Consider the following 20,602-nt stretch of genomic DNA (forward strand, 5'->3'; position numbering starts at 1 on the left):
CAGGGCAAGGAGTGGCTGATTTTGTGACTGACAGAGGAGAGTCTTTTGTCTTCCTCTCTGCGAAAAAGTTTGGGAGCACCAATTAACTGTGATGTGCCAAGAGGCAGGATCTGTGGCCTCTTGCAGATCTTGAACTTGGCATAAAATCATGGTGGTGCCTCGGGCAAAGTAGTATTTTAAGCTCTGACAGGGGAGTCCGTAGCTGGAGTTTGTCTCCCCAACTAGAACATGTCTCCTGCTTCTGCTCTTCAGCTACTGCAAAAAAAAGCTGTGTTCAGTTATGCTCAGCCCCATCTACTCCCAGGGAGAGTAGGTAAAGTATTGATGACTTTTGGTATAGTCTCACTCAAGGAAAGAGTTTCTCTCATCTAGTGCTCTCCTTTCCTTTGTTTTTCCTTTCCACAGCTGTGTTGCTCAGTTCTCTGGTAATCTTTGTTCAGGGACATTTCTTCAGACAAGCTGATCCTAATGGTCTCTTCGGGCTTTCACCGCCAGCAGTATGGCTGTAGCAGGAAGCAGACACATGTTTTCTCAGTACACCATCTCAGAGTTGAGTACCTAAATAATCTCTATCACTCTGAGCAGGATAACAGTCCTGTCATAGACTTTACAATATAGGGATGTGCTCTAGCATCATTTAACCAACATCTGGTTGAACTTCAATCACTACTGTGAACATAAGGGCAATTTGTATGTCTCCAGATTAATTTAGTTCTGTTCAAAAAAATGATTCACTTTTCTCAGTCTCAGTTCTCTTGGTCCTTGTTTAGGGTGGCACAATAGAGGCACACAGAGAAATTCAGCCCTTTCTCCAAGTTACCCACAGTATGTGATCAATCAAATGGTTGAAAGGGGTCAAGGGCTTGAACCATTTAGACAACAAGGGCTTGGTGCCCTTGTTGAACGTGGCTGCTCCAATAGTGTCCAACACCTGAGAGCACCAGAGCAGCTCTGGGGTGGGTATGGGATTGGCATTCATCTTGGTAGGCTTGGACTTGAGCTCCATTCGTACCAGGGATGAGTCATTCCTAAGCCCTAGGGCAAATGATTCCTGCCCTAAAACAAGTGATGTGATTGCCCTTTTCACAGAACTGCTGATGACAAACACTGTGGTTTAGCTCTCACATACTCAGATCTAAAGTGTAAGTCTCCCAGACTAATAGGATGGGCCTTTGTGGACTAGGCAGGAGGGGAACCACATGTCCTACAAGCAGGGTCCCCAGAAGGCAGTCAGACAATGTGGGAGAGGGCAGAAAGCTTGGACAAATCCAGCTACAGGTGTTGTAACTAGAGAATTAGCAGCTGCTGGCATCCAGCTAAGCCCCTGCAAGGGGCAGAGACAGAGATCACAGCAACACCAGCTCTAATGAAGCACTAGCAGCTTCAGGGATTGCTGCCCACCTGAATTGGGGGGGATTTCTTTTCCCAGAAAGCCAGCAGTGTCGGAGCTCTGCTGTTTGAGGGATGTCTTATTTTATACTCTGACTGTATGTGCTTGAACACAGTTATACAGACTCAAACTGCTACATGAGCTGCTTGCTGCTTTTGGAAAGTGCAAATAATAATATTGCAGTGTTGTTGCACCACTGAAAGTGGCCCAAGTCCAAAGCAGGATTTGGTTGTGTGCTTCGGGCGGTAGGGTTATGTTCTTGTACCAGATGGAGACTTTAAATTTTCATCAGCAGGTTTATAAACACAAAGAACCTCCTTTTATCAGCCCCCAGGTCTTTTACTAATAAGCTGCAAATGCTGAACTTCAATTAGCCTGGAGTGGAGGCACAGATGAAATAATGTACATTCTTACTGATGATTATCCATCATGTGAGAATGAAATCAAGACATGAGTAATGACCTGTTGCAGTTTGGGGGACTTCTTTTGTTGTTGTTGTTGGTTTTTTTTCTCCCCCTCTTTAACACATGCTTGGTAGTATAAATGAGTGAAAATTGCTAAAAATAATTTGGGCCAGATTCTCTGGTGATGAAACTCCATTTCAGGCGAATGCAGTGGGAGTTTTCAGCCCTGCTCATCTTTGCATTGACTTCTGTAGGTGGTGGGTCAAGCCAAGACAAAGGTGTGTGACAGCTGTGTTGTTAAGTTTGCCATGGAAGGATAAAGAGTTTACAAAACTACACTTTTCCCGCTGCTGACAGCTGGCCAGAGAGGTCTAAGCTTTGAAGCAACGCTGCTGTGTGTTATGAGGGAATCCCAGCTTTCTTGAGGGGTGTAGGTGCATGGAGAGGGGAAAGGGATTGATAAGTTTAATGCTGCCTTTGACTTTAGCAGCACATTTGGTGGCCTATGTGGTGTGCTTGTGTTCTGTATGTGTGCCCCAGCTGAGAAGCTCTTTCTGGACCCTGCAGGCATCCAGCTACTGGGCTTGTGCCCCGTGGTTTATAAGTCATTCTGGAGATTTGTGCATTACAACAGCAATATCAGCTCTTTAGAGGGTGTTGAGGAAGGGCCTCTACCTTGACTGATATCTTTTAGGGAGGAAAAGATTGAGTGTATTTGCAAAGATTAGTCTTGGCACATAGTTTGAGAAGGTATTGGGAAATTGTCAGGAAAGCTGAGGAAAGGTGCAACCTCGTGGGATACAGATTGGTTCTGGGAATTCTGCATCTAACTTTTCGTGTCTTGCCTTAAGAAGTCTTTGCTGGAGAAGTAATCCACTAAGAGGATAGGGCCTACTGTTGAAAAATAGAGATACATAAATTTGAATCAGTAACTGAAAGAAAACTGTTCTCCCAATAATTTAATTGAGTACTTTCTGACTAATCAAACCCCAAAATATACCCCTGAAATACTTACAAGTGACTTCTTTGGTGGATTGTGCTTCAACAGAGGATGGCTGCTTTATAAGTCATACCAGCTTAGAATAGAATAGAATAGAATAGAATAGAATAGAATAGAATAGAATAATTTAAGTTGGAAAAGACCTTTAAGATCATCAGTCCAACCATTAACCTAACACTGCCAAGTCCACCACTAAATGGTGTCCCTGAGGGCCACATTGCATGTCTTTTAAATACCTCCAGGGATGGTGACTCAACCACTTCCCTGGGCAGCCTGTTCCAGTGCTTGATAACCCTTTCAGTGAAGGGTTTTCAGTAATGTCCTTTCAGTGAAGAAATTTTTCCTAATATCCAATCTCAGATTGCGGGAGAAAGGCAGAGCAGCATTGCAAAGGTCTCCCCTGACACCATGAAACCAACAAGATTTTGCTCTTCCTGGATCATGTAGGGTTGAGATTTGTAGCTGGAGGCAGCTGCTGCTCTTTTACAAAATATGTCTGTGAGCTGTGCGTAAGAAGTAGCAAGATGACAGTACGGCACAGGGGTTTGCAATTGCCGCAGGAGTCTGAGCGCAAGTGCCATTTGATTGAATTATTAGAGATGCACGAGACTTCAGTTCTAACTTAACTTAGGCACCAAGGCTGAGAGATTATTGAGGCAAAATGGTCCTGTTCTCTTTGATTAGCTCTGATTTGCTACTCGGATGGCATATATCAATGTTAAAAGAAGGCCACTAAGCTTTTCTTTGTGCTGCATTGGAAATGACACATTGCAAGAGGAAGAAAAGTTCTATTTAAAATTACAGAATCGGAGATGAAGTGAAATTGAAAAGAAAGATCAAAGATAGAAAGTAGGGAGAGGAAGAAAGAAGCAATCTACAGTATGGCTGCACAGACGTCTTAATTTCAGTTTAATGAATCTCTGACCACTCAGGAAGGGGAGGGTAACTCTGTGTACTGGGAAGGAAAGAACAGCCTTCTGCCACCGCACTGAGATTTCCTTTGAACATGGTCTCTTATCAAAATGAAGGACTGCACTCTGCTTCATATTTCGCAGAATTAGAAAAGACCAAGCTATTTTCTGACTCCCTGCGTCCTGCTTATGTAACTTGCAGATGACGGCTGTGCAACCTCTGGCTGAGCCCTGGAAAATTTTCTTGTCAGTGACTCAGGTGTTTGGCTGGCATGGCGGGCTTGGAGATGAGATTGCAGTTAGAGGCACTCCCTGGGTACCAGAGCCCAATTCAAGGTCCCTTTATGGAGGCTTTTCATACTAGAAGCTGTGTGTGGCTTGCTAATCATCATGGTCACGTCATTGCCAAGAGTCCCTGTGCTGATGCTGTGTTAATTATGTGCAAGTACAAAGCATCCCCCTTGATTGCATTGGAGCAGAAGTGAACCATAGCCCTGGCTGTTATCCAGAGATGTGGGTCAGTAAGGAAGGAGGAGAAGAGCTAGACAAGAATGAGTCCTTGGCCTTTACATAAATGTTATCTATAAAAATTCCTGCAGGATGTGGGAAGAGTGTTTAGTGCAGCTGGGCTGCAAAAATGGGACTTTCGCAATCCTCATTCCCAGACTCTATGCAGTCACCATAACAGTGTTGGTTTCGAGGCTTTAGATCTGGCTGAAAGCTGAGGGACAGGACTGCACATTGTGCTGTAGGAGTAAAATTGAGAACTATGAAAAGGGAAGAATTAGACCCAGGGACAAAGGGAGAAAAAAGGAAACAGGCAGAACTGTTTCAGCTGCAAACTAGACTTTCCTGTGGGTCAGCTGTTGTCTCCCAACAGCAGAAGATCCCAATTTCCACCTTTTTGGAAGTATGATTGAAAGGAACTAGGAGGTGCATACTACCAAGTAGGTTCAATCACTGCAGTAGGGTGAGGCTGGGACAACTATGAGATCCCCAAATACAGCCCATGTTGTATGAATCTATGCAGCCAGCCCCTCTGGCAGTCCAGCCAAGTTTAAAGCAGTACTTAGCTCACTCCTGCACAGAGCCTGTTTGCCAGACTGCAGTGAGGGGGGACAAAAAAAGATTTTGCCACAGGGCTGACCTGGTGACTAATGAGTTTCACTGATCTTGTGCTTGCAGGAGAGAACGATTTACCCTCTGCAGTTCCTGCAAGCTTTTCTGCTGGAGGCTCTGAGAAAACAAACGTGAGATGTTATCCAAAAGCGGGGCTGTGTGAGCCCACTGAACCTAATGATGCTGCTCTCTCATGGATGTATGAACATGATAGTGCGGAAGATACCAGTGTCAGGAAATGTCTTGATGGCTTCTACAAAATGTATTGCAAAAAACGGCCAGACAGAATGGATCCCACCTATGAGGCTGCATCACGGTGTCTGTCGCAGAAGATTTCAGAGCTAGCAAACCGGGATGGAACAAAGTATACATCACGTTGCTTGCAAATGGCCCAGGTGGTCTTGAACAGAGATGGGTGTAAGATCTTTCCAAATCACCCCACTACTACTTGTTTTTCAAAGCCAGCTGAGGGACAAGTTGTCTTAGAAGACAGAAAGAGAACACCCGGACTCTCAGATGACGTCTTGCAATTCCTCTTGAAAGAAACACGGACAGAACATAGCCCTGACATGCCACATGAGAAGTGAGCAAGATGCTGGTTTGTTTCTGTCATTGGAGCATGGCTTTCACTCTGAAAAGAGGTGACTTTCTTGGAAAGACGCTGTTCCTCTTAGCACCACCTTCAACACCACATATTCCATGGACAGGTTCATCTGGATCAGACCTTGCCACCTTGGCCTCTGCAGGGCAGCACCACATAAGGAGCATCTGTGGTCCCCGTGTAACTGCTTGGGGTGTGTTGACTAATCAGGATGGGTGATGTGTGATACAATGTCTGTTGCTGGGACATCTAATGTGATGATTTCTACATACCAGGCTTTTAAATTGACCTACATCCCTACCCCAGCTGAACAGAGGCCCAGCCCAAATTTAGCCCCTGTGTAGGCATGGATGTCCAAGTGCTGTTGACTATAACAGACTGATTGAATGAGCTTGGCACGATACACCCCAGACCTAGGGAGGAAACTTAAGATTTTGATCTGTACCTGACTGATACTGTAATGCCTATGCCTCCACAGGGGTGCCTGATAGCTGTGTGTGTTTATCTACAGGCATATGATCCCACAGGTCATGATTGCAATGCGGGTGAGCTTTTTCAACAGTAAAAGTGTGTGTGTGCATGAGAGAGAGAGGAAATATAGCTTCTGAGCAGGTTATTTTTTTTAACAGGAGGGATAAAAAAAGAGAAAGAAAAGCTTTATCGCCTTAGTGATGTTTCTAACACTTCAAATGCACCAGCTGAACAGACTGGGGATTTTTTCCTATCTATATGAGCTGGTTTAAGAGCAACCTGAAATAGATTCATGAGCAAAGGCTCTGCAGAGGTGTCCATAGGGAAGCTGCAGAGTTGGTGCCAGCTGCCCTGGTAGCTGCCTGCTGTAAGATGCAGAGTATCTAGGAAAAGCAGAGCTCACATCTCAGCATGCCCAAGACTGTGGGTCACTTGGTTGATTCAGTAGAGGCAATGCTGCTTTCTCCAGCTCTCTCCCTACCCATTAGCCCCTGCTGATTTCTGCTACCATGGGGTCTGAGCCCAGAGCTTTCACAGAGAGGAAGCCAATGCTCATTGCTTGAGTTATCTTTGGATTTGCTCTTATCTCATTGCTCTATTATCTTTGTTGGCCCTGCACCAGACCTTGTGATTACCTTCCTGGTGTGTTGATGGATGAAGGAAAATGTTCTGTGAGATGTTTGAACCATGGAGGTGGTTGCTCTCCAGTAGGGATCATCTGGCGTTGGTTGGTTACAGCAAAGGTTTGCTTCTTCTAACAAGCTCTGCTGCTGTTTATACCCAGAACTTTCTTGCTCTGAGTTTAGTTGGCAAGATCACCACTGGCTGCAGTGGGAACTGTCCCCATGCACTGGTTGCCCAGCTTGAGTTGTGGTGACAACTTGCCCTATGACATTAAGAGGTGACCTGAAGGACTAATTCCCAGCAGTTGGTTTTGGTCACTGCCACCTGGGGAATTTAAAGTGCTCTGGGTCTGATGCATCACTAGGAATTTGGCAGGCCTAATTCTCCTTTGCTTTGTGCTTGTGGAAACTGGGAGTGAATCCCAAGGAAAACAGCTGCGTGAGGGATGCAGACCTGGGCTCCCTCTGTCAAAGCCTTGGTGGGAAGGGTGCTTGCTGTCGCGCAAGGCTGCAATTCAGGCCCCTCTACTCAGCATGTGGGAGCCCTTTGAAGTGGTCAACCAGGAGCAAGCAGAGCTTCCGATCCCTCTCTGGACAGGTTGTGTCAGTCACTAAAGTTATGCTTTACTGCCTGCAGTTATTCTTATAAATGTTCTCTTCTTGAATGATGTATCAGGCTCTAAAAGAGACACTTGGGGGGAGAAGATAGTTATGTGGTAGTTCTTACGAGGGTTGCCAGGCCCACTGCTTTGATGTAGTTTTTGCTTTGTTTCACAGCTTGCTTGGGGGGCTTGCAGGTCAAAGAAACCTTCTAGAAAAATTCTGAGCTTTGTCTTCTCCAAACTTTTATTGTTAGATTTTCATTAAAATTTAGAATAAACCTAATTATTTTATGGCAGAGTTTCATATTTTAGGTGCTTACAGAAGCGGAGGAGAGCTCAGCTGGATAAATTAGGCTCCAAAATCCCATTGATTTTTAATGATAACAAAACAAGCTAAATGTTTAGAGGTGTCTGACAGTGTTGTCAGATATCTGGTGTTAGGAGCCGAAACATGATAGAGTTTAGAATACCTGATCACAGCTACTGTGAAACAAAGAGCTCCATTTCTGGAGAAACACTTAATTTTAGGAGGTGTTTCACTGGGATCTTATAGTTCAGTCACTTTTATTAAGTTAAACAAGACTGCAGCACAGAGAATAACACTCATCACTCCTTTTCCCACTCACTGCTAATTAATTTTTTACAAACCTGTGCTGGAACCTGCTGTATGTATTTCCTAGTCTGCTGAAAGCCAAACCATTTGTATTACTCATTCCCTTGACAAACATCTCTCCTCGATTTCTTTAAGACATGGGGAGATGAATGCATCCCTCTCCTTTGCCAAGCGTTCCAAGCAAGGCTCACCAATTGCTTTGAACGGGCTGTACTTGAAAGAAGCACAGTCCTATTTGGCATTTTATGATGCTACATAGAAGAAATTGTAACAATGAATATTACCTCTGGTGAGCAACAGCAAGGGGCCTAACTTACGTCTGTTTGAATTTCTTAAGCTGATTTGCAGTTAAAAGTAAGCTTTGAATTAACAAAGTTGGATTTTTTTTCCCTCCTATTTTTGTGGGTTCTTAGCTTTTTTTGTGTGTTGCTTTTGTGACTTTTCTCAGCCTAATAGAGGGGAATCTACCCGTGTTCTGGATCCACTAAACTGCTCTTTCATAGACTACTTCACTCCCTTCTTGCAATGGAGTCTTCAGAAAGGTGGAAGCAGCTTTCAAGGAGCAATCAGCTTAAAATGCGTAGGGCTGCCAGGATCCTGTGTCAAACCAGTCCTCAGCATTGCAGAGTGGGACGGGTGTGTTACAATGCTAATGCGCCTCCCACCACTGCAAACACAACCACGGGTGCCTTGTCTTCTGCTGCCAGTTGTGGAGGCACAAACTTGGCCAGAGCTGCTGCCCCCCTCAAACAATGGTGTCCAGTCACCGATGGGAGAGAGGAGCAGGACAGACCCCAGGAAGAGTGAGAGCACAGGGAGAAAGAGGAGGGATTTGGCAGGGGGAAAACTGCCCCATGAGTGCAGGTGGGTGAGTAGGTGCCTTGGATTGAGCTTTTGAGTGGCTGCTGTCTTGAATGTGGCCTCCCCCCCCCAATGTGCCCCCCCCCCCCCAGCCACTCACCCTGCAGACAGGGTAAGGAGGCAGCCCTTCCCTCGGGCAGCAAGACTGTCCCAACAGGGCAGAGCGCTCCCAGGCTCCTTCCTCTGCCAGTTTAAATGCAGCTTGACAGGACAGCGCTTCTGTCCTGTTTCCCTCCCCACCATCACCCCTCCACCAACCTCCAGTTCCTTTCTGTCTTTCATGATGATGCTAATGAGATCCCTGGAGGAGCTTTCCCTTTAAAATGAAACAGATCTCTCTGAGCCCAGAGAGCCTGATGTCAGTCAGCAACAGAGCAGTGAACCCCCACACAACCACTTAAGGTCTCTCTCTTGGAGGCCTCCTATCTACTGGCTTGGTGGCTTCTTTGCTGCTTTACTCCCTCTGCCAGGCAGACGTGTGCCTTTGTGCATGTTTTCCACCCACTGGTTTGTCCACTGAAGGGGTGGTTTGCTGTTGTGATGTTGCTCGCTGACTGGGGAAGCCATTCATTCTCCAATGTGGACATGTTCAAGGAAACACAGAGAGCAAGAGGAAGGGATGTACAGAAGGTGACAGCATATGGGTGAAGAAGAAAGAAGAAAGGACGGTTGAGATCTCAAAGGTCAACATCAAGGTTCTCAGCTAATGCAGTTACTCCAGTACAGCCACACCGCTTGCACCAGTTTTAAGATTTGATCTTCAGCATTTCAGTTTGGAGATAGCTCTTACTCTGCCAGCTCAGTTGCTGAGACCTCTCATCTGTTCCCTTTCCGCGCTGGCCAAATCCCAGCATGGGTGTTTGTGTTTCGTGCACATCAGATTCCCTGCTGCAGTTTCACATGGGGCTGCTATTCCTGCCTTGCTGCCCCTGGCAGTTTGGCACAGCTGCTGTGCTCTGTGGGTGTTTCCAGCAAAGGCAATGGAAATTTGGCTGCTGACTTTAACCAGAGCAGGAAGAGGCCCTGCTTGCCCAGCTGGCTGCAAATTATGGCCAAGATCTTTGAATTTGGTGCAATCTCTCTCTGCAAATAGATTTATACTGGGACTGTCTGGGTTTAGGTTGCTGTCCTTGAGTGATTGTGAAACTGATACATCTGGCTTCTTGGTGGTTCTGCTTGATGTGTTGCTTGCCTGCTTTTATGGCAGGGGTATTGTACATGTGCTGGAGGGCACACAAAATATTGGAGCAGACCCTCAGCTGCTCCCCTAGCTACTCAAGTTAATGGTGCTAGGGGAAAAAAAGGAGTTGAGATGAGGATCCAGCATAATTTCTGTAGTAGTAAATATATCCGCAGGTGCTGGTCTGTCAGAATCCAGAGAAAAGCATCCTACAGGCAAAAATTATGGAGAAGGGTAATACCAACTGCTTCAGCAATAGATAGAGCTGGAAATAACAAACGTGCTATTGAGCGTGCTATCAATAATTACAGTAACAGTACTAGCCTCTCCCTGCCAGCTCGCATTGCTTAACCACCACAGATCTGTCACAGCTACAAGGTCATTAATACTGACAGACGTAGGGAGCTATTGCTAAAGATGTACAGGGAGGAAGGAAGGTCTTCAGTGTGAATCAGATGTTGTTGCTTATAATTTTTCGCCAGCATTTATGCTGTTCCACACAGTTAAATATGAGTTGCTGTGCAAGACCTTTTAACTGCCATTTTAAGGGAAATAACCTCCGAGAAAGAGAGAGCTGGAGAAGTCAGAGGACTGCATCTGAATCTCTTCAGTTGCTGTGTTATGTTTGGTGATAAATTGGTCTGTGCTTTGGGTTAGCTCTAAAACCACCTGGTCTCCTAGTCAGATTTAAAAAAAAAAAAAAAAAAGCCAAACCCATACAGTTTCCACAAAGAAAGCTCAGAGCAAAATATGAGGTTCTTGTTCTTTAGGAGAGTCCTGCTCCTACTGATGTTTGAGAGATACTTGCTGGGTTTTGATGGAAGAGAAAAGAAGTCCTAATGGACTCTGTCTGACCCTAGATCAGCCCCAGAGCCAGATGTGGCCTTCCTCACTCATAACAAATGTGAGGTATCTGCCTGGACCCCTCTTTGGGGCTTTGAGGAGAAAGAGTGCACACAGGGTGCTCCTCCTGGGGCCTGGAAAAACCTGAGCTGCCATCTTTTTATCTGCTTTTTGAATGAGATTTAGAACACATTCAAGGGAATAGCTGTTCATTTGTTGTTAAGGGTTTTAAATTATGGCAAAATGAGGCAATCTTAGTTTGGAAGGTGCGTGTCCATGCAGGAAGTTAATCTGGGGTCCCGCTGTGGGGGGATTGTGCTGCTTCTCTATACATCGGGAGCCAGAGGGGAGGCGAGGTGCCTCTGGAGAGGTCATGCTTCTGCTTCAGCTCCTCTGGGCCCTTGGGGCTGCACAGCCACCACCTTTAACATGCCAGTTTTCTTACTAGAAATTTCTGATGCAGCAAGAAAAGGGATAAGAGGACTCATTACTCTTCAACCCTTTAGGAAATGAGATGCAAGCAATGACAAAACAGAGAATAGGCGGCTGCTGAAAGAGCATGAAGATAGATACTGGCAGAGGAGAGCATGAAACTGTTTGGTTTTAAAGAGCAACATAGGCAGAACAGACCAGGCTGGATGCAGCTGAAAAATTTGGATTGTGACTCACATCTACAAATCTTGGCTGGCATCTCTCAGAGGACGTGGTAAGCTCTATGCTACTGAAACACGCAGTCTTTTGAAAAGTTTGTGCCCCTCACGGTCAGGAGCGCCTGTAGTTCTTCTGTGCACTGCTCACTTCCAGATACAATATTCAGCTCATGCCAATAAGCCTGCCAAAAATAGATGTGTGTCTCATGCTGAGACAAAAGGAAGGGCAAAGACAGAGCCCCTTGGAATAAACATCTCTGGAGCAGGTGATAAATTTGATGCAGGTCTTGTCTAGAGGAGAGGGTTTTTTTCTTAACTGTATTTGGATTCTTTGGAGTATGAGTCTGATTCCTGTGTCCACGCTGATTTGCACGGTAGGTGATTGAGAGGCCAAGTTCTGAGGAAGGGTAAATTACCTACAAGGAGAATGGATAGGGGATAACTCTCAGTTCAGTGCTTCTTTAGGTGGGTGATAATCTGGCATCCTGGGATGCGGTTTGGAAGTAGTTGGCCAAAGTGATTCTCTTTGCATGGTTGGAAATGCTACTGCAAAGCACTTCTAGGTTCACTGCCTTCACCGGCAGAGCCCCCACACTTGTTGGAAAATGAAGAAGAGGAAACTTGTGGCTTTTGTGAATAAAACCAGAAATTATGTTGCTTGGGGCACCTTCCTAGAAAACAAATGAAAGTTCATGAAGCTTGAAATTCCCTCCTGGGATGGGAGGGAATCTATATCTAGGATATATAAGTTCAGATAGTTGTAGCAGTTACATACAGAAAGGCCTTGCACTGTGGTTATTTTTCACCTCTTCTGAAGTCAAAGACATGAATCAGCCCATGCTCTTACTCCAAAGTCCCAATGCTTTTGAAGTGACCTAACTGTCCCTCTGCCCTATCCCTACGTATAGAAAAGGATGAACACTCCCGTGCAAATGTTCCTGCCCTTAGACACGTCTGGTCCCAATGTTCATGTGCCAGCTTTGCTGCTGCCATGACCCCTCATACACTGCTGAGTTTACACTATCTGGGTATCTGTTACTATGTGAAATATCTGTCTTCTCCTGTCATGTTGCTATTCCCTGAATTTCAAGTATTTCAAGAATTTTCAGCCCTGTTGCCTTTTGGGTGGTGTTTTTTTTCCTTCCATGACTGGAAGAAGCCACAGAAACACAGTCAGAGGCTCATTAGTTTTGATCTAACTCTGCTTAGCTGCCCTTGGAAGGACTGAAATAGCGGCCTGGAAGTATGGTAGATAGATGATGGCTCCTTCCAGTTAAAGAACAGTTTTTTCTGGATGTTTAAGTACCAAGAGTGGTATGAGGTCCTCACAGAAATATCCCATGTTCTGTATGTTTCTCCCCAGCCTGTGCAATAACCTCTGAGAAACTGTGTTTCCTTTTGAGGGGGTGAAGTGCTTTCCTCTCTGCCTGGCTTGCACTTGACTTAGCTTTGACCTTTCCATGGTTTCAGCACTCAACGAAGCATGAATTATCTCCTTATCAGAGGCCCTTTGCTGTTGGTTTCTCTCCATTCGCTTTGTTTGCTTCTGTGACCCACCCCATCATTTTATTTTTTCTCCACTGCATTATTTAAGTCAGGAAATAACCTGTTTCCCTGGAGGTGAGGATCCAGGCGATGCTGGACCACTTTGTACCCAAACATGCCCCACCACTGTGAGCTCAGTAGACAGCCGGGCTGCTTTGGTTCAGCTTTCAAAAGCAGATGTAGCTGTAACCACTGAACATTTAGCCACTGAGAAAAAAAATGCACACAAAGTTATAGTCTCCTTGAAACTCTCCTGCTAGCTGTTGCCCATTCTGTGTGCACACTCTGGGAAGGATGGCTTGCAAAGTGACGCCTTTGCGCAGTAGGAAACATCCCTCTGAGTTGTTGTTTTTCCCTTGCTCTAGCCCGAGCATGACTTGCCGCTCAGCGGGGCCGGCTGCCTAATCCCAGGGCAGAGCTGCCGGGCAGGGTGATGCCAGGTGCTCTCAGCACCCTCCTGCCCTCTGCTTCCTGCCCACTTCAAGAGCTGTAGGAGGGAATTTTCCCAACTTTCCCTAAATCATGCTGCTGTGGCTCTGGCAATTTGCACAGAAGGGAGAACAGGGACTCTTGATTCCTGTTATGAAGGTTGCACATGTGCAAGTCACATTTGTTTCTTTCCTTGTTGCAATGACCCTGCCTGAAGCAGCAAAGGTGTCCCCTCCGCAGCCCATGTTCCCTCCACCCAGCTCCCCTCCATCTCCTGGTGTGAGCCCCTGCAGCTGCGTGCCCTGCAACATCCCAGGGCTATTTCCAGGAAGCCATGACTGAGCTGTGGGCTTCCCTGCTGTGACCTCTGTTCATCCCCCTGTGCGCTGTGGTAGTATGTGGAGGCTGCTTTTGCAAAGGCATTTGGTGCCTTCCACTGCAGAACAAATCCAAGGTTTTTTTTCCTTCTGCTTTTTCAAGAAGGTGTCCTGGCTCACAGCAGAGGAGCAGCACTCCGAGCCTGGTCTAGGACAACACCTAAAACCCACAACACCCTTCAGGGCTGTGGGTATACAAGATCCCACAAGATCTTCAAGTGAAATGTGTAAGTGAAGTAAAAGATGGGGAATAACATCAGCCCCATAGGGTTTGACAAGCAAGGCCAAAACTGATCCGTCATTGCCAAGTAGGAGGAACACAGGACACGATGAGGACATGACGGCCAGTGCCCAAGGGGTTTACCTGCTGTGTGGCCCAGATCCAAAGCCCACCCAAGGTCCCTTAGAGATGTGTGCACTTTGGCTTGGGTATTTAGCAGCTGAGCTGGACCAGCGTCCCTCAGTGTCTCAGAGGGGTGACTCACGCTGCTGCAGGTACAAAGTCCCCTGCGCATGTGCACGCGCACCAGCTGCCTGGGTTGCCTTGGGGGTCATCTTTGGACTAAGTCTGGCAGGCAGTGAGTGTCAGAAACGAACCTTACATAAATGCCTGATCCAAACTATTTTGTCATCCTTGATGAATCTTCCTGCTATTAAGTCATTCCCCACTTTCCTCAGCTCGGACCTCCTCCAGGATGTTTGGTATCGATGGCCTCACTGATGCCTACTCCGACAGAGTTTTTATTTTCCCTCCCACGCAGCTGCTAGTGGGAGGCACTGATTCATGCCAACGACCTGCCCGATCCTGGAGCCGAAAGGCAGCCACAGAGAGAGCTGAGCTCCTCTGACAGGCAGGTACCGGAGCAGATCCTCAGCAGGTGTCAATGAAGTAGCTCCCAGCCTGTGAATGGAGCTGGGGCCATTTACACCAGCGGAGGATCTTTCCCCAGGAGTTTGAGGTGTTTTGGTATGCATGGGTATATCGGGACATATGGTTGCTAAAATCAGTGTGCAACAGGCAGTATACATCCTATATAAATGTGTCTATTTCATTATTGAGTGTAGGTGCTTTTGTGTGGGGCATATGTTTTCCCACAACACAAAAGTTCATTTTAAAAATACCCTGTTCTGTAGGCTTTCCCTAATGACTGTTTTTCTCTGCACATCTATTAGCCAACAACATATACCAGCATTTCTTCCTTAAAAGTAAAAACTGGCACATAGCATGCAGAGCATAAAATAAGATGTGATTAAGACAGTAGCTGGAGCTAACCAAAGCCAGAAAACTCATGGCTGAAAGGTCAAACCTTTATTTAAATTGCCTTTGCAATGGCCTATTTATTTGCAGGTGCTGTGAATTAAGAGGGAAAGTCTTGTAAGGAAGGAACATCTGGCATGGAAAATCTCACCTCAGTTCAAACTGAAGAAAGTTTCACTCGCACTAGAAGGTAGGTTCTTGTAATGGGAAATGTCAGTCAACCTCAGGGCAGGTAACACTATCCAGCATTATCTGTAATGATGGCATTTCTGGGTAAGACGCAGTACATGGGCCGGGAATGCTGCTAAATGGGTGCTAAAATCAGCACCTCCTGCCAGGGAAACAGGATTATTCTGTGATTAAAGATACTGAGGTGGGGATAGGGGAGATCAATGCTATGCCCTGCAACGCATTTTCAGTGTGACCTTCACAAACTGGTTTGTTCTGAGTTCCCAGCAGCTTGTTCTGGGTATCTGAGAGCTTTGAAGGAGGAGTGAGAGGACAGGGCATTTACACCCACATCTTTGGCTAACAGCAACTCCCCTAAAAAGGCTGCAGTTAGAGGTTGAAATAATATGGTTTTGTGTCTGTGATCCAGGCCCCCTTGTTTGAGAAGTGATTCAGCGTGTGCTTTGTGAGGCCAGCGTGTTTTCACGTCCTTGTCCCCTTGTCCTCCCTGGGTCTGGGGGGTCCCTAAGGGAGCATCGCTGCTCTGGGCATGGGTTGGGGGCCAAGTCAGTCAGGGCACAGCTGAAGGTGGCCGTGGAATAACTCTCTACATATTCTCAAAGCACTTCTTCCCTCTGCAGGATGGCTGGATTTATAGGGGAGCTGCTTTGTTTTGGTTTTCTGGGGGGGGGGTGTGTGATCTGAATTCTCACTTTGGTATGGAAAGGTTGGTTTTAGTTTTGAGACGTATCGGTGCTGGAAGCAGAAAGAGGTTACCACAAGGTGAGTACCACGTGGAGTGATGAGAAATGTGTGTGTGTGCAGACAAGTCCCACATCTAGGTTTTTGTCTCCCTGAGTGTTAATGCTGACTGTCTGGTATTGCATGTGAATTACTGAGGAAAAAAAAATCTGGGATGAGGAGACACAGGCTGTGGCTAAGAGCTATTTTGAAGACTAGGGGAGTCTTTCCAGAGGCAGCGGTGGATCAGGCTCAAAATCCAGTGGTGTGCTGGACAAGGGTAGGAACAATTTTTGGGCCCCTTCCTCCTGTTCCCGCTACTGTGAGGTGCCTCTGCAGCGCTGGTACTCGATGAAAGGAGATGGCATCAGCGCCCAGCCTGCCACAAGAAATAAATGAAGCTGATTAAGTGCAGATGCTTCTTGTTCAGGGTTTGAGTGCCGCAGGCATCCTCGACAGCCATGTCCTCTGAGCAAGGAACAAGGCTGCTAATGTTATTAAGGCTGAACCAGCCCCACTTGCGAGGCCCTGGAGGGGGTGGCAGTTCGTGATAGGGATCTACTGCGTGGCCGCGCTTTTGGGGCTGGGAGCGAGGGAGGCGCGATGCCCTTAGCAAGGAGGGATTGGCTATTTTTGGCAGCAATATCCATCAGGCTGCAACCAAGAGTAGCCTGTGGGCTGGGGTGGTCCCAGGCTGTCCTCAGGGCTGCTCAGCCTGGGTGGGACAGTCACCCATACACACTGGCTAGGGAGCATTGGGTGCTCCTAACCTTGAACGAAAGTGTGCTATTAATTTTGTTCCCAGTGTAAGTTCGCCACACTTGACCCATTTAAGCTGAAATATCTCCCCTGAGGTGGCCGCCTGACACGGGTCTGCATGGAGGAGGAGGTGTGCGAGAACTGTCTCTTCCCAAAGCCAGGGCATGACACTTTGCAGGCTCAGTATGCCTCGTGTGAGAGTTGGCGAAGCCACCCGCTATGGCTTGCTCTTCCCCATGTCCAGGGTAGCAGAGGTCTCTTTCAGGGTCACTTTTTCTGTTTTTCCCGCTGCATCACCTCTCCACCCCCAGGGCTACAACTGGATGCTGGGCCTTTCGTCAGGGCTTGCACCAGCATGTATCTTTTTTTCCTCCCAGAGTGTTTAAAATGCTTTCTTCTCAGCCTTTCAAATGTCACATGGAGTGGCTGGACTGAGTCACCCCTGAGTACCTCCTGTCTGAGCGTGGCCAGCACTGGCTGCCAGCAGAAAGGCTGAGGAAACCCTGGGGCATTGCTTAAGGCTGAGATATGGGGCCAAGCCCAAGGGAGCAGGCATGGCCGCTGACTGGAAATCCAGACAGATTGTGCCAAGGAGTATGTCCTACACTTGCTTTTTCAAGAGACAGGCCGGAGGACCAGGCGTGTTGTTTGCTGCCCAACACAAATGGCAGCAAAGGTGCTAAGGACCCCGGGGAGAGCTGTCACCACCCCCTTCCCATGGGAGCTGGGCTCCCAGCTGGTCAACGCCACCTTTGCAAAGTCTGGAGAGGGCAGTGGTGGCAGGTTCCCACATTAGTACCCCTGGATAACAGGTCATGGCTCTTGGCATCTGCTGGTTTCCACCTTGTGAGGACATTTAATCTTGAAAGAGTTTTTTTTCTATATTCACTGGCAGGCTGTGTTCTGGCTCTACATCCCTGACTGGGGCCCTGCAGCACATGGCAAGAGTTTTTGGCTGGAAAGCTGCCAAGGCAGACGTGTGTGATGGGATTTTGAATGTCAGCAAAGATGCCTGTTGCTCTCTGCCTGGTCCTGCCCGTAGGCTGCCAGGTGCCAGCTGTAGTGAACCCCGCTGCTTGCGGCAAGTGCTGCTCCTTGAAAATTGGTGCTTCTCCAGGGAGCACAACAGGAACCCAATATCTGCTTTCTGGCAGCCACAAAGTCATAAACCTCTTGTCGAGACCAGCTAGATGGATGGGATAGTGAATGAGTGCCAGGCAGTGTGGAGGTGAGTTTCTGCCAGACCATCATCCTCTCTCTGACTAGGGAGAGATCTTTGGAGAAGGGACAGAGTGGTGGCCCTGGTGTGGGGCCATGGGATCCATGTGTAGCATCTGTTGACAGCCGGCTGAACATGAGCCGACAGTGTGCCCAGGCAGTCAAGAAGGCCAATGGCATTCTGGCCTGTATCAGAAATAGTGTGGCCAGCAGGAGTAGGGAAGTGATAGTGCCCCTGTACTCGGCACTGGTGAGGCCACACCTCGAATACTGTGTTCAGTTTTGGGCCCCTCACTACAAGAAGGACGTTGAGGTGTTAGAGCGTGTCCAGAGAAGGGCAACGAGGCTGGTGAGGGGTCTGGAGAACAAGTCTTATGAGGAGCGGCTGAGGGAACTGGGACTGTTTAGCCTGGAGAAAAGGAGGCTCAGGGGAGACCTCATTGCTCTCTACAACTACCTGAAAGGAGGTTGTAGCAAGGTGGGGGTTGGTCTCTTCTCCCAAGGAACAAGCGATAGGACGAGAGGAAATGGCCTCAAGTTGCGCCAGGGGAGGTTTAGATTGGACATGAGGAAAAATTTCTTTACTGAAAGAGTGGTTAAACATTGGAACAGGCTGCCCAGGGAAGTGGTTGAGTCCCCATCCCTGGAAGTATTTACAAGACGTGTAGATGCAGCACTTAGGGACATGGTTTAGTGGGCATGGTGGTGTTGGGTTGACGGTTGGACTCGATGACCTTAGAGGTCTTTTCCAACCTTAATGATTCTATGATTCTATGATCTGTGCTTGGAGCTTTGGTATGCCAGTGCTGCCTGGCTTGTTTGTACAGAGGTAGCAAAGCCAGAAGGTTTGTGACCATCCGTGTTTGAAGAGAAGGACCTAAATTAATGTTACTGGCAGATGGATAGATAAGAGAGACCCAAATTAATGCCTCCTTGAGGGAAAGACAATTAAGTAGGTCAGCTCATGTCCATCCTGCCAGCCAGTCACTCAGTACTTGTCCTGTCAGCTGATCAGTACTTGCACAGCTCCAGACGGCACCATGCCCAACCAAAATGGTTGGGACAACAGGGAGGGAGGTGGGGACAGGGCACTGGAGCAGGTGGATGGCCAGGCTGGGATGCAGGAGTAAGCTGGGATCCCTAGGGAGAAAGGGGACACATTAAAAATCATTGAATTTATGTCATTAATTCTGCCTCTTGCAGAATAGCTCTTCTACTCTGAAAAGATTCTGATTATCCCTGTGAAGGTGCTTTCTTGGTTATTGCAAGGTTGGAGGGAAGGTTTAGGTTGCATTTGAAAGCCTTCGCTTTTGGGGAGCCAAACTCTGGACACTCTTCCTGCAAGGAGAAGCGGTTACTGCCGCTTGGCTTGCAGAGCCGCTATCTGTTGGGCTTTTTCCCACTGATCATTCCTACTGACTTTACATATTATGGTGGCTGCTTTTCCAAAGGCTGGGAGGATTGCTGTTCCGGCTGACATGCTGCAGTGGCAGGGAGAGTCTTTTGCAAAACATCAGGTCAGCACTGAAATGTCGTTCCTCTGCTTCCTCTGCCTTGCTGTCGGGATGAGTTATCTGAGGTCCCTGGAGTCATAATGGGGGACATGAGACTGGAAAAAACTCAGGAGCAGGATGGTGGTGTCCAGTGAATGGAGGGGTTGTGTGCGAGGAAGGCAACATCCCTGACAGGCCCCACCTTGTCCGTATGGCATTTTGCAGAGGAATTATAACTACCATTTGCCTCTGGAAAATTGTCCCTACATCACAAATATAGGTAGTTATCGTCTTACCCAGGAGGGAATGCCTGAAAATGCACGCATCTATGGCAAAGCCTAAAATGACAGGCCAGGGATGTGCTCTCTGGTCCTGGCTCTCAGCTGGTATCATTTGAATGTAGTCTCTGAAGTCGATGGAACTAGTCAAATTTACACTGACAGAGTATCTGCCAGGTATTTTCAGTTCCCAAGGCTGCCTTTAAAATTAAGCCTCTTAAGCCTTTTTTATAAGCACACAACATTTCACAAAGAGAGCCTAAAAGTCTTAAAATCAGGATGTACAAAAGAAAAAAAGGATTTTCTAGTGGGAAGAGATCTTAGCAAAAACTCCTTTTGCATTTTGCAAGTTTTGCTCTCTCTTTCATAGGGTCTTTCTGCAGCTGGGTTTCTGTTTTTAGTGCCAGTGGCAATTGAAAAGAGGTGATTGAAAATTTCTTTCGTGATTCCTTTTGCTGTGTGAGTACCGGTGCCATGAAATACATCTCTCAGCACTGTGTTTTCAGTCTGGAATTATGTGCAAGGGCATAATGGGATTTTTTTTTTTCAGTACATACGTTGTTCAGCAATAAAAAGTTTCCTTTGAAATCGTTACAGTCTGTTGCAGAAATCTATATATTTTTATCTTACAAAATTGAAATTTGCCTCTGAAATTTCCACGACACTCTCAACCACAGAACAATATTTTCTTACCATACAGATCCCTTGCTGAGAGTGAAAGTGCTATAAATATTTAAAGAAATGAATTACTAAGTAAGCCAGACTAGTGCCCCAGTCTGTAAATATTAAATGGAACACACACAGTTGACAAAATGCAGGCCGAAACATTGAATGGGGCCATTTCATTGCCTAAATGAAATTATTTGCAGTGCAAAGGCAACTGTAGAAGTAATTTTTGCTTAATGACAAGCAGCACTCAAAATACAAGGGCCTAAGTCAGCATTTTGCTTGCTGAAAGAAATTTCCATCCTGTTTTACAGTCTACTGCACAAGCCCCAAACTTCCTCACCAGTGAAGTTACCAGCATGGTTAATTGCATATTTTTAAAAAAATGTTGGGGGAGAGGGG

The 20,602-nt window shown here is 46.9% G+C and overlaps 2 protein-coding genes across 2 annotated transcripts in view; both read left to right on the top strand.

The window, feature by feature from the left end:
* The window catches only part of LOC103919570 (chromosome unknown open reading frame, human C20orf196), a 42,432-nt gene extending 35,995 nt beyond the window's left edge, over positions 1-6,437 (top strand). Inside the window, exon 2 of the mRNA XM_009327097.1 lies at positions 4,891-6,437. Within this exon, the coding sequence (XP_009325372.1) occupies positions 4,891-5,411 (521 nt within the window). The 3' untranslated portion in view covers positions 5,412-6,437. The remainder of the gene's footprint in view (positions 1-4,890) is intronic.
* Positions 1-20,602, top strand: part of CHGB (chromogranin B (secretogranin 1)) — a 79,885-nt gene that overhangs the window by 42,122 nt on the left and 17,161 nt on the right. The gene's annotated exons all lie outside the window — the stretch shown is intronic.

Source organism: Pygoscelis adeliae, unplaced genomic scaffold (genome assembly GCF_000699105.1).
Source record: "Pygoscelis adeliae isolate BGI_AS28 unplaced genomic scaffold, ASM69910v1 Scaffold137, whole genome shotgun sequence".
In the NCBI taxonomy this organism is placed as follows: Eukaryota; Metazoa; Chordata; class Aves; order Sphenisciformes; family Spheniscidae; genus Pygoscelis; species Pygoscelis adeliae.